We start from the raw sequence: 12,884 nt of genomic DNA, 5'->3' as shown, positions 1-12,884 counted from the left end.
GTTGTTAATTTATAGGTAATAGTATATCATTCAAATTTAAATATTGTCACAAATTCTAATTTCAATTTTTATTTTGTTTTTTTTTTTTATGTCAAACAATATTAACTATTTACAACTGGATATTAAACTTTTTGTATACTTATTAAGATTTTTACTACTGTTATGTTTCTTGTGATGGATTGTGACTTATTAAAATCCTTTTTGGTGATAATGAATAATACTATGTATTTAAATGTCCATGATAATTAGTTTTTATTTTAAATAGAAATGATGTTAAAAATGAGTATTGTAAGTAGACCATAATTATATGATACATTTAGTAAATTTAGTTTAAAAAAATAACAATTGAATAAGTTATTACTCTGTGTAATTTTGTAATCCGGGTATGTAAAAACCTAATATATCAATTAAGTTATCTAATTTTTTTATGAGGGACCTATAGGTTATATTATGCTATGTTTTTACTTTAGTATATCAACAAAAATATCAATAATATTACTTATTGCATACTATGTATTGTTATTCAATTAAAATTATCTATCTGTGTCTAATATTGTGTCCACTTGTTATGTTATACTATGCGCTAATTTAGTATTGTTAAATTGTGAGACCTACCTTGTGCAATGATTTCTTTGTGGGAAAATATGTATAGTATCATACTGTCTGAATAATTTATATTATAGATGTATCAAATTATGATATATATATTATTTAAGTAGTTTTAAAATTAATGATTGGATGTGGGGTTAACTAAGGACAAGTTTGATTTAAATTAGGTGATTGTTCTGTTGAGGAGATAGTCTTAGTGTTGATAACAAATAAATAAAATAAAAATTCGACTGATTAAAAAGAATTTACCTAGTTATTAAAATACAAAGAACAATACACACAATTATGTAACTAGCAAATGTTCAACAATTAAACATTATCAAGCTAATAATAGTTTTTTCTAGTTTTGATAATTGTATTTAATAAGTTAAGAAAAATGAAATTATGACATGATAATTTGAAGCACATATTATTTTTATATTAATATATAGGTACAAAAGAGTTAACAAAATAAAACCAAATTTATATATTTTGTTATTATGTCAGATTTGTTCTAAAAATGCAGATCAATAATGTGATTAAAATTATATTTATTTAATTGTATTTAAATAATTAAAACAATTATTTTATAATTATTTTTTGTTTTATTTATAATTATATTTTATGAATATTTTCTTATACTTCTATGCTTTGGAAGTAGTTTTTCATGGCAAGTTAGAAGTGTAAACAACAAAATAGTAGGTATTTAGAAATTATTCTTCAACTAAATTCATGGAATGTTCATGAATCAACTTTGAATGATTAATAACTTATTGTTAGAAATGGTAGCTGATTTAACTAAGCTAGCTTAAATTAGAGTGCAACATAAGAAACAAAACAAAAAAATGTGTATAAAAAAACACAATTCTAACTAAAAAAATGTATCAATAGTATAATAATGGTACATTTTACATTAAAAACTTTTTAACTGCCATTTTTTATGCTATTATTATTGAATTTATATTTTACTCAATGTTATTTGGTATTAATAACTTTATTTGACTAACCGCATTTTTATATATTTTTGTTCTATTTGACTTATTAAATTGTTATATGATTAGTCATCTTTTAATATAAGCAATGCAAATAATTAAAAAAAATGTAATTTAATATATTTTATTAATCTATTAAACAATTAATTCAATGGATATGTTTTTTATTTAATTTATTTACACATTTATTTATTTCATGATCAAATGTACCAAAACATCCGATCAGTTGAGTTATTGAACCAATTTTTTAGTTAGAAAATTAAAACTAATGTTTAATAAAATCTTATATAATAGCAAAATATAGAAGTTTGGCTTTTTAATTTTTGTGATTTTTTTTCATGGTTCGTACCAAATAGGTTTGTGCCTAAGTAAATTGGATGCATATAACATAACATTTATACAGTATAACAATATAATAATATTAAAACCAGAAGTATGAGCTTAAGGGATTTATGTATTAAAGATGAGGGGGTCCTTATTTGCTTGTTTTAGTAGTCGCTCATTGGTTCATGTTGGATATATAATTGGTTGAGCAAAGAGGAATGTAAAAAAGAGTTTTATAGTGAGTAAGATGTGAAGACCCTTCAAAATTAACGAGTAAAGAAATTGAGCAAAGATCAATAGCTGGAGATAAGTAACCTTCCAAAGAAGGAAATGTTTTGAGAGTAATGACAGCAGCTAAAGATTTTAGCTTAAAGTAAAGGAATAAATGGTTGTGAGGTGGGTAGGAATATTTAGTATATCTAACATAGCCGAGGAACTTTCTCTGGACACCTTTAACCTGAAAACAAGAACTAGCATAATGAGGAATCCTAAATTGCAGTATAGTTTTCAAGAATGGTTTTGACAAAAGCACAGTATAAGGATTTATGCAAAATTACAAATTTAAATATTATATGATTATGGTAAAAAAGAATCATGTTTGATTAAAACAAATATCTATTGAAATGCACATTATTGTTATTATTAGTTATAATAATTAGTAAAAAAATGTCTATAATAGTATAGGTAATAAATATTTTTTTCAATAATTCAACACTAATCAAATCATATTCCAGGTTTTCAAGTTTCACTGTATTTATATGAATGAATAATGAATAGAATGTCTTATTTTTATATTGCAATTTAATACCATCAGACTTTAATTATTTTTAGGTATTACAAATTATTTAATTAAAATATACATAAGAATATTCAAAATGAAAAAGGCGGAAAATCAATATGTACCATTGCATTATTTTGAAATATCTTGCTATACTGTTATATGGGCATCAGGCATAATTTATGCTGCTTATAATTTATTAGATGTCAGTTCCAGTAAGAACCTTATGGAAAATATTTAATCTTTTGTTTCGCTATAAAAAAAAAAAAACATAGACATACATTTTTTTTATTAGGTTTAAAGAATTCAGAAATACCTGACTTAGTACCTGGATGGTCATGGCTTGGTCGAAGAAAAGATACTTGCCCAGAATGGAGGATATGGACTACATTTCTTATGTACTCATTAGGTCCATGGGTTATTTTACATTCATCAATTCTACTAATAACACAACATTATTTTTCAAAAGTATTTTGTTCAGAATAGTTTATGTCTTATAGAGAATTGACAAATTATAAATATTAATAAATTTGTTCTTATTTTATATAGATATCAACAATTCGTGATATATGGTTCATAACTGTTACAAGCTTATGTACTGCTTATAATTTTGGATTATTATCAGTCTTCATATTTTTTGGTCTGACTTTGATTTATTACTGTTTATTATTATTTGGTAATCAAATTTCTATTTGGATTACAAGCATATTACTATTGGGAGTTTGGACATACAATGATTCTTTATTTGTAAGGAAATTAAAAATTGTTAATTACATATAAATTTATACTATATAGTATTTAGTATATACCTATTAATAATTATATGCTTTTAGACTATTATCGATTCTAGTTCAGATGGAGAGATCGCATATTTATTACTTTTAACATTATACTGGCATCAACTACGCTGTATAAGTTTTTCACTTGGCTCATTGCATAAAGCTAAAAGTAAAACTTTGCCAAATTGTCTACACTTTTTAGCATATTCATTTTACTTACCGTGTTTTTTCTTTGGACCAATAATTATTTACAAAAAAATTAATGTAATTTCATTTGAAAAATTTATTATTTTAATTCCTTTAATATTTTCTTTTATTACCACAGGATGCAAATACAAATACTACCACAAAACCATTGTGTCAACGTTTGACTAAACTCGTAATAAATTTGATTAGATACTTTTTCTGGATGTTTTTTGTTGAGTTTATATTACATTATGTTTACATTAATATGTTTTTGCAAAATATTAAAGTATGTTCTGTTTATCTAATTATAAAATTGTATATTTGGTTTTGGTGATTTTTATTATTATTATTTTTTAGGTTTTCAAACATTTTGGAATTTCAGCACTTAGTGGGTTTGGTTTTGGTATGGGACAATTTTTTTTCATTAAGTACACGTTCATCTATGGTACTGTGATTACAGTTGCAAAATTTGATGAATATTTTGAACCACCCAAGCCACCAAAATGCATTTCACGGATTTATTTATATTCTGATATGTGGAGAAGTTTTGATCGAGGACTTTACAACTTTTTAAAAGTGTAAGTTAAATTAAATTATTTAATGTGTATAAATTTAGTTATAAATATGTAGGAATTTTAAGCTTAAATGAAAAGTTTACCCTACCTTAGGTATTTTTAATTTTAAGTCTTAAAATAGTATAGTACATAATATTTACAGTTAAATAAATAATAAATAATAAATATCTAAAACAATGTATTCAATTACAATAGGTGGTATATATTTATAATATATAAAACTATTTTAAAAGGTAGAATATTATTCTATATGCATATATTTATACATAAATATTTAAAATATTTGAAAAGTAAGGTTATAAAAAGTATTATAATCATAAGAACAGTATATTTTAAATGATTTAGTGTATATAAATAGCGCCGGATTGGCAAGATATCAGCCTACGGAGTTTTAGAATTTCTAACTTTTGATTACAGCTACAGCTACTTTACAGTTCAAATAATTCAAATCAATTATATTTTCTACCTATTTTATCACAAAAATAAAAAAAATATGACCTAACACTCAAAACCAGCCTTTTTTTTAGCAGCTCATCGAGTTTTCCTCAGTAGTTCATCAAACCAATCCGGTCGTGATATGAAATATGTACCAATTACTTTAGTTGATGTGGAAGGGTAATTTTGTACGTATAAAAATTTATTAGCACTCAATAGGATTAGTTTTAATAGAAGTAACTTGATCAAATATATGATCGTAAATCCCTTTTCTAATATTTAATTTATTAAATTTGTTTTTTTAGAATTAAATTTAATAAATGCTTTTTTTAGCTACTTAAAATGTTTTTTAAGGATTTATTTTGCTACAAAATCTGAGCCTAAGATATAACTAATATAATATTTATTTTTATAGTTTTAAATGCAATTAAAACTGATTAATATTTTGATATGTACTTTATATCAGTCATTTTGTTTATGTGTAAAGTGCAATACCCGATCTAGTATATTTTTTATCCGGGAAAAGTATAAAATTAGCTTATTCTCATTATTCAGGCTCCTCTTGCCACTGCAGCCACTGTTTATCTATGTACTAGTTTTTTGCTAGTGTGACAATGTTGAATTAAAATAAAAAAGTATAAGTTTAAGATTTGAAATTTGTGATTTATGATTAGCGCCTAAGGCATGGGCCCTGTATCTTTACCCTCTTACTGGATCAGTACTGGCAGAAAAGTGTATTAAAGTATAAATAATAATGATTATATGTAGTGATATATTTAAAATGGAATAAAAAATACATTGAATGACAGAACAATTTATAATTATAAAACTGATATGATATATTAATTACATAATTGATACTTATTCATCAAAAATGTACACTTGTTCAAAAACAGAATTTAATTTTCCTACATATGTAGTAGGGTAATTATAAATCAATTCATTTTCTAGTGTACTATTTTTGATATATCTGTGATTATTTTTACGACATTCATTAACAAACCAATCATAAAAATAACGTGCTGAATATATTGCTGACCAACTATGAGGGTCATTCCTTTTCCATTCATAGGCATTTTTTTCTGGATGAAATTGTAATCCCACAAATGGATAACTTTTAGCTTCTACTGTGGATATGAAAGTCAAATTATTTGAATCTTTGTTTATTGTTATGGAATTCCAAAAGTGATCTAACTTCATTAATTTGAAGTTCTTTTTTGAAACACAATGACTATATAGAAAAAAAAATAATTTAGAAAGCATCAACTAAAATAATAAATATTTTAATGAAATTATGTACTCATTATATTATTATGTCTCAAGATTTAATTTAATATTTTTAAAGTATTTAAATCAGTGTCATACTTCCCCCTCCTTTTAGGTTGTATACTTGTATTCAAGAATATAATACTTTATAAATTGTACAAAATATTGAAACTAATTGCTAATGTATGATATTTACTAGGTAATCTATTGTAAAACTTTATTTTAATTGTATCTTAGAAATATATATTCAGATCTAAAATTGTAATTCTGTTAGTACATTATTTAATTAATTTTAAATTATGATAATAATATACTATTAAAATTTAATTTAATATACTATTAAATACTCTTCATTACCCAATAAATTTTTAATTTATAAATATTAAATTATTAACAAGATACAAAATGTAACTGATTTACTAATATTGATTTCTATTAATGTAGTATTTTCTGTACTCTAAATCTATTAATTATTATAAAATAAATTATTAATGGCGGACATTTGGTATAAATTTATTTAATTTTTGGTTGAACTTTCATTATTCAGAGTACAGTGATACATACTAAGATTTATATTTACAAGATCAAAGAATGTTAATTATAAAATCCCACTTGAAGGCTATGGAGCTATTTTAATTTAACTTCCTATTCTAAATCCACCTATGGGATTATGAGAAAGACATCCTATAATAATAAGTGATAATATTTTTAAATTAATTTAATTGTATCTTATATATATATAAAAGTAATGATAGAATTCATTCATACATGTGATGGTTAGCTGTAACTGGTTCTGTAAGTAGTACATTTCGAACATCCTTTGGCATTGTTTTGAATAACACACTTTTTTCTTCCATTGTTGGTATTAGATTTAGAGGTAAATTCATGTCATTAGAATTACAGCTTGTTAGAGGATTTTTTCCAGCAATGGATGCGATTAGAAGAAGTTCAAATCCTAAACAAATTCCAAGAATTGGAAATCGATCCCCATTGTCATTAATCTAGAAAAAAAATGTATAGCCTAAGGTTTTTTGGATTAAATTTAAAAGTAATGCAATTAAAAAGAATTCAAATCATAAATTAATTCTGTGTATTAATGATTGTTTATCTGAAAAACAAAACCATTTTTATCCATTGACAACAAATTATTTTGATCTTGAACAATTGTATTTATAAATTTATGTTGATCCCCATAATAATGTTACATATATTATTTACATGTCTTGCAATGTGAAAAATTTCATTTGTCGATTGACTTATTCCAAAACTAATATTTAACGCACTTCCTCCTCCAGGGACCAATATACCATTTACATTTTTCACTACATCGCTATAACATTTTAGAATTGTTAATTGTGTTGTATGAAATATAATTGTTCTGTTGCGCTACATACTTGTAATATTCAGTAGTTCTGTTGGTGAAAACTGGTACAACTCGTCCTCCAGAAGCTTCAATTGCTTTAACATAAGATGCAGCTATATATGAGTTATTAGATGGTTTAATATTGTTAAAACTAGACCAATAAACTTCTTGTGTCAGTATTCCGATCACTGGTCTTTCATTACAAATGGTTAGTTTTGTAACAAAACCCAAAATTATAGTAAGAAAAACTGGTAAATACATTTTGGTTGTTAACAAGTCTATATATTTAATTAAAATTGTTTATGGTTCAATAGTATTTAAAAACTTATATTTTGTATGCTTGTTTAAGTATTGTAGAAATGATAATTTATGATCTAGACAAAGAACCTCTTCTTTTAATAATTTATTTACTGACTATTGATTGGGGCTTTTTTATCTTACTTTTTAGATCATATTATAATAGTTTAATCAAACATATTATTAAAACCTTTAAATGTAAAATTAATTACTTGTAATTTATAACTGCATCAATTTAATAACAAGGCGATGATTGTTTCTTAATTTTAAACTATGCATCTGATCTTAATAATAATATGATATATATTGTAATATAATGTATATTAATTAGAGCTGTATCAAATTATTACATATATTTTTTATATGTAATAAACTCTATTTTTAATTATAAAACTGTGCTAAAATAAAAATGTTTATATTTTTAATTTAGATCTAGTTTTATACTTATCTGTATACACTTATATAACTAAATTTAGTACATTAAACATACTCCAAGAAAATGCAATTTTTTGGATAAAAAACATCACTGGTGATAGTAGTAGAACATTTTTGGTAGATAAACTTAAAGAAAATAATTAAACGTTGATGTTATTAAAACTCATGTAAATATGCAGGTATAAACTACCTATTAGTTTTATTTAAATATAAAAATATAATTTTTAAATCATATTTTGGATATTATAACAATAATAATATATGTAAAATATTATCTGTTATATTATATACTTATTTTCAAAAAATCTTAAAAATAATAAATAAATAATATTGGAATGAAGTAAAATAATATGTAATTCAAAATCACAATATTATTGTGATACTTAAATTGAACAATTGTTTTTTATTCACTAAAAAAGTATACTTCTTCAAAAACAGAATTTAATTTTCCTACATATGTAGTAGGGTAATTATAAATTAATTCATTTTCTAGTGTACTATTTTTGATATATCTGTGATTATTTTTACGACATTCATTAACAAACCAATCATAAAAATAACGTGCTGAATATATTGCTGACCAACTATGAGGGTCATTCTTTTTCCATTCATAGGCATTTTTTTCTGGATGAAATTGTAATCCCACAAATGGATAATTTTTAGCTTCTACTGTGGATATGAAAGTCGAATTATTTGAATCATTATTTATTGTTATAGAATTCCAAAATTTATCCAAATTCATTGACGTAAAGTTTGTTTTTTTCATACATTTACTGTAAAAATTGATAAATTATGTACATAAAAATATGTATAGTAAATTTAGATTAATTAATATGCTGTTTCTCTACATTAATACTCATTTAATTATACTGATTTACTTTATGATAAATAGGGTTCAGAAGTTATGAGAGCTAAATAGACAGTATATGAATGCAAATATTGAAATATGTATCAAAAAGTCCATAATATAAAAAAAAAAAAAAATGTTAATAATATAATAATTATTATTTATTAACACTTTTGTTTTAGTGGTATAATAAATTAAAAATTTTTTTATTAAATAAATGATGCTCATGTTTGGAAAATTGATTGCCAGTTGGCAATGTTAATTGTTGAACTGAAAAAAATACTAAATAGTATAAGCAAAATTATTTTTTCAGTAATTATGAAGTTGAATACTTAAATACTTAAGTCATAAAGAACAACATTAATTTTTTATAGACAACTTTAAAATATTGAATAATATGCATACAAATATGAAATTTAAAAATATGCATATTAAATTATTCATTTTTAAACTAATCAATGTATAGATATAGAATACATTTCTAGCTCGGTCTACTACAATCTGAGAGTTTTCATAAAAATATGCAATTCTTATAACCTCAGAGCTCTAATAATGAGTCATGTTTTATTATTTATACGTTATAAGTTAATAACAGAAACATTTCAAAAGTCATAGTTGATTTTTTCCCATTGTTTAAATAAATCTAAATAAAAGAATTAATTAATACGTACATATGATGGTTTGCTGTGACTGGTTTTGTAAGTAATATGTTTCGAATATCTTTAGGCATGTTGCTAAATAACACACTTTTTTCTTCCATTTCTGGTACTAGTGTTAAAGGTAAGTTTAAATTTTGAGCGTTACATTTTGAAAATGGAAATTTTCCATTTATGGATGCCATTAAAAGAAGTTCAAATCCTAGACAAATTCCAAGAATTGGAAAGTGATCATTTATATTGTTTATCTAAAAAATAAAAACATTTTTATCCATAGACAACAAACTATTTTGATCTTGATCAATTGTATTTATAAAGTTATGTTGATCCCCATAATAATGTTACATATATTATTTACATGTTTTGCAATGTGAAAAATTTCATTTGTCGATTGACTTATTCCAAAACTAATATTAAACGCACATCCTCCTCCTGGAACCAATATGCCATTAACTTTTCTTACTACTTCACTATAACATATTATTATTGTTAATTATGTTGTGTGAAATATAATTGTTTTGTTGTTACATACATGTAATATTCAGTAGTTCTGTTGGTGAAAACTGGTACAACTCGTCCTCCAGAAGCTTCAATTGCTTTAACATAAGATGCAGCTATATATGAGTTATTAGATGGTTTAATATTGTTAAAACTAGACCAATAAACTTCTTGTGTCAGTATTCCGATCACTGGTCTTTCATTACAAATGGTTAGTTTTGTAACAAAACCCAAAATTAGAGTAAGAAAAACTGGTAAATACATTTTGTTACCAATTTTACCTGAACTAAATTTAAATATTAATAATTTATACAAGTTCCCAACACTTACCAAAGCAGAATGAACATTTTTTAATTAAATTATTATTAATTTTCTAACCAGGCGATTAAAATTTACTTATAATATTAGATTATGTAATTGATTAGTTGAATAAACACATTTGTAGGTATATTTAATCTCTGAATAACACAGCACTACACCAAGGTCTGTTATCTTTGGATCTTCCGACTGTCTCTTATATATAATAAGTGTATAGATTAGCTTTAATAATGGTTGGAAAATAATTTTTGAGTCTAAGCTCAACAACTATAATATTAATCACTAATTACACAAAACAATATTGCCTTATTCAAGAGCATCTCATTGCTATTTTTTTTTAATTTTAAAATTAATTTAATATTTTGTAGTTTTGAACCATAAGAAATTTTTTAATTGATATTAGATATTGAGAAAAGAGACTACTAAGCTCATTAGCTAATATTGTATTATTACATTTACTAAGTAGGTAAGTTGTGCTTACTAGATATTTATATGTATATTATATATTTATAAATGAAAATATAAAATTCAAGTATTATTTCCTAATAAAATATAAAAATATGGAGAAAATTAATAAAAATGCACATTATTTTTTCTTGTGTTTATATTCATATTTTTATTTTTCAGGTATATATATAGACCATCTGGATATCATTCAGAAAATGTTAGTCTTGGTACCAAATTAACTAGGTCATTTATGTGTTTTGCGTTTATTTTCATTTGGCATGGATTATCATGGGAAGTATTCTTATGGACTCTATTCAACTTCATCGGCATCACATTGGAAACCCTTGCAAGGGTTTTTGGAAAAACATCTTACTATTTACACTATGTTAAAGTAATAAAATTGTTTATTTCAAAATCCTTAATATAAGATTAATGGAATTAGGTAGTGCCGAATTTAAAACAGGTGCCGCCCTAGGTCCTTTTAAATATGCCACTCCTACCCCAAGAAATAAATGTAGTATTTACTTTTAATAAATTTATTTCATTTTAAAGAAATTAGGTCAGTAGTAATTATAAACAAAACAAGTAATTATAAATTAAAATAAACAATAAACCAATGTGTCAAATTCATGGATTTACTTCTATGTTTTTTAAATATATAATGTAAATATTATATAATATTATTTTACATAGTCATATAAATGCATAAAATATTTCTAACAAAATTTGGCGCCTTAGGCCTGGAAATTTGATGTATTTAAGTTTGTTGATGCACACGATATTATTAAGTAATTTTAAGACTGTTTTCCACAAAACTATAAAGAGTTATTTATTAATAATTTGGAAAAGGATTAACTACTATATCTATGAATTAAATATATATAAAAAAATATATAAATCAGTCAATTATTTGTAACTACTGTGTATTATATGATTATAGTGCAATCTAAGTGCCCCTAATGAAAGGAGGTTTTTAGCATTTATAACCAGTCCTTTAACAATGTTGTCAGCCATTTCAAACTTTTTTTTTTTTGGTGGTATTGATGCTGGATTGAGTTTTTTTGAAGCAATATTTTTACTAAGTGAGTAATTTTTATTAGCAATTTAAATATATTATATTGACCCTTTTAATATATTTTTTAAGATACATGGATTGAAAACATTATTATTATCATAATATTTTATTCGATGTGTCAAATATCTATAGAATTCAACCATTATAAAAAATCAAAACAACAATAAATTATATGTATATATTTCTTAAATAAGGTACATATTTTATTCAATTAACACAAATAATTAAATTTAAAATAAATATTAATCAGTACAATATTTATATATTAAATGTACTATATATAGTTCCTATATTTGATATTGTAATTTTTTAAATACAATGATTTAATAATTAGTCTGTAGCCTACGTATGTATGTTATAAATGTAAAATAATAAACAAATTAGTTATTAACACTAAGTATTAGAAACAAAACTAATTTATTAGTATTAATTAAGTATTATATTTTTATTACTAAATAGTAAATACAATAATGAATACATATATCTTATTAGACATTTTATTTACAGATTTTAATTTTAAATACTTGCAACAATTACATATTTAAAAAAAAAAATTGTTTAGTTGTACTAATTTTGTGAATGTATTTGTAATTTTCTTTAAAGACCTACTCAAAATTAATAATATAGATTTTTTATGTATTACATCAATATGGTAATATTGTTATTGTTATCATACCTATAAGTATTTATAAAATTGTAATGTATTGATTATAATTTTAATGATGTGGACTGCTATTTTATATTTTGTGTTATATATTTATTTTTTAGTGTATTTATCCTATCTATTTAGTCTTAAGTGTTGATAATTACATTTTAAACTCAATTATTTACATACTTTTAATAGAAGATACTCATACTGTGGTTTACTTTATATTTTTTCACTGTTTATTTTCCCTCTAACAAAAAAAAAAAAAAAAATAGTAAAATATTAATTTTTATAATAATTTAGAACCACGTTAACTTTAAATATATGTATTATATAATATAAACAAATTATCGTCAAGTATCCTTCTATTTTTTTTTCA

At 23.2% G+C, this 12,884-nt stretch overlaps 3 protein-coding genes across 5 annotated transcripts; 1 reads left to right on the top strand and 2 right to left on the bottom strand.

The window, feature by feature from the left end:
- Positions 1-12,070, top strand: LOC113555680 (protein-cysteine N-palmitoyltransferase Rasp). Of its 3 annotated transcripts, none has more exons than XM_026960174.1 (10): positions 1-15; positions 2,736-2,897; positions 2,978-3,150; positions 3,232-3,429; positions 3,516-3,725; positions 3,787-3,933; positions 4,005-4,225; positions 10,965-11,175; positions 11,725-11,866; positions 11,929-12,026. In XM_026960174.1, the coding sequence occupies exons 2-10, from the start codon at positions 2,780-2,782 to the stop codon at positions 12,024-12,026; spliced, it is 1,518 nt and encodes a 505-aa protein (XP_026815975.1). In that variant the 5' UTR covers positions 1-15; positions 2,736-2,779. The 3 variants fall into 3 exon arrangements, with proteins under 3 accessions (XP_026815975.1, XP_026815976.1, XP_026815977.1); XM_026960175.2 differs by lacking the exon at positions 1-15 and adding an exon at positions 113-288 and having other exon boundaries at positions 11,929-12,070; XM_026960176.1 differs by lacking the exon at positions 1-15 and having other exon boundaries at positions 2,748-2,887; positions 11,929-12,070.
- Positions 5,410-7,547, bottom strand: LOC114253640 (gamma-glutamyl hydrolase B-like). The gene is made up of 4 exons (XM_026960179.1): positions 7,318-7,547; positions 7,142-7,253; positions 6,692-6,924; positions 5,410-5,888 (listed from the first exon to the last, which is right to left on the bottom strand). Exons 1-4 carry the CDS (start codon positions 7,545-7,547, stop codon positions 5,519-5,521), a joined length of 945 nt encoding a protein of 314 aa, XP_026815980.1. The 3' UTR covers positions 5,410-5,518.
- On the bottom strand, positions 8,422-10,283 carry LOC114253641 (gamma-glutamyl hydrolase B-like). Its single transcript, XM_026960181.1, has 4 exons — positions 10,054-10,283; positions 9,880-9,991; positions 9,537-9,769; positions 8,422-8,791 (listed from the first exon to the last, which is right to left on the bottom strand). The coding sequence occupies exons 1-4, from the start codon at positions 10,281-10,283 to the stop codon at positions 8,422-8,424; spliced, it is 945 nt and encodes a 314-aa protein (XP_026815982.1).
- Positions 12,071-12,884: the final 814 nt, after the last annotated feature.

The sequence above is a fragment of the Rhopalosiphum maidis genome, chromosome 1 (assembly GCF_003676215.2).
Source record: "Rhopalosiphum maidis isolate BTI-1 chromosome 1, ASM367621v3, whole genome shotgun sequence".
NCBI classification, from domain to species: Eukaryota; Metazoa; Arthropoda; class Insecta; order Hemiptera; family Aphididae; genus Rhopalosiphum; species Rhopalosiphum maidis.
The sequence above is the reverse complement of the archived record's forward strand: the minus strand, read 5'-3'. Positions and strand labels throughout refer to the sequence as shown.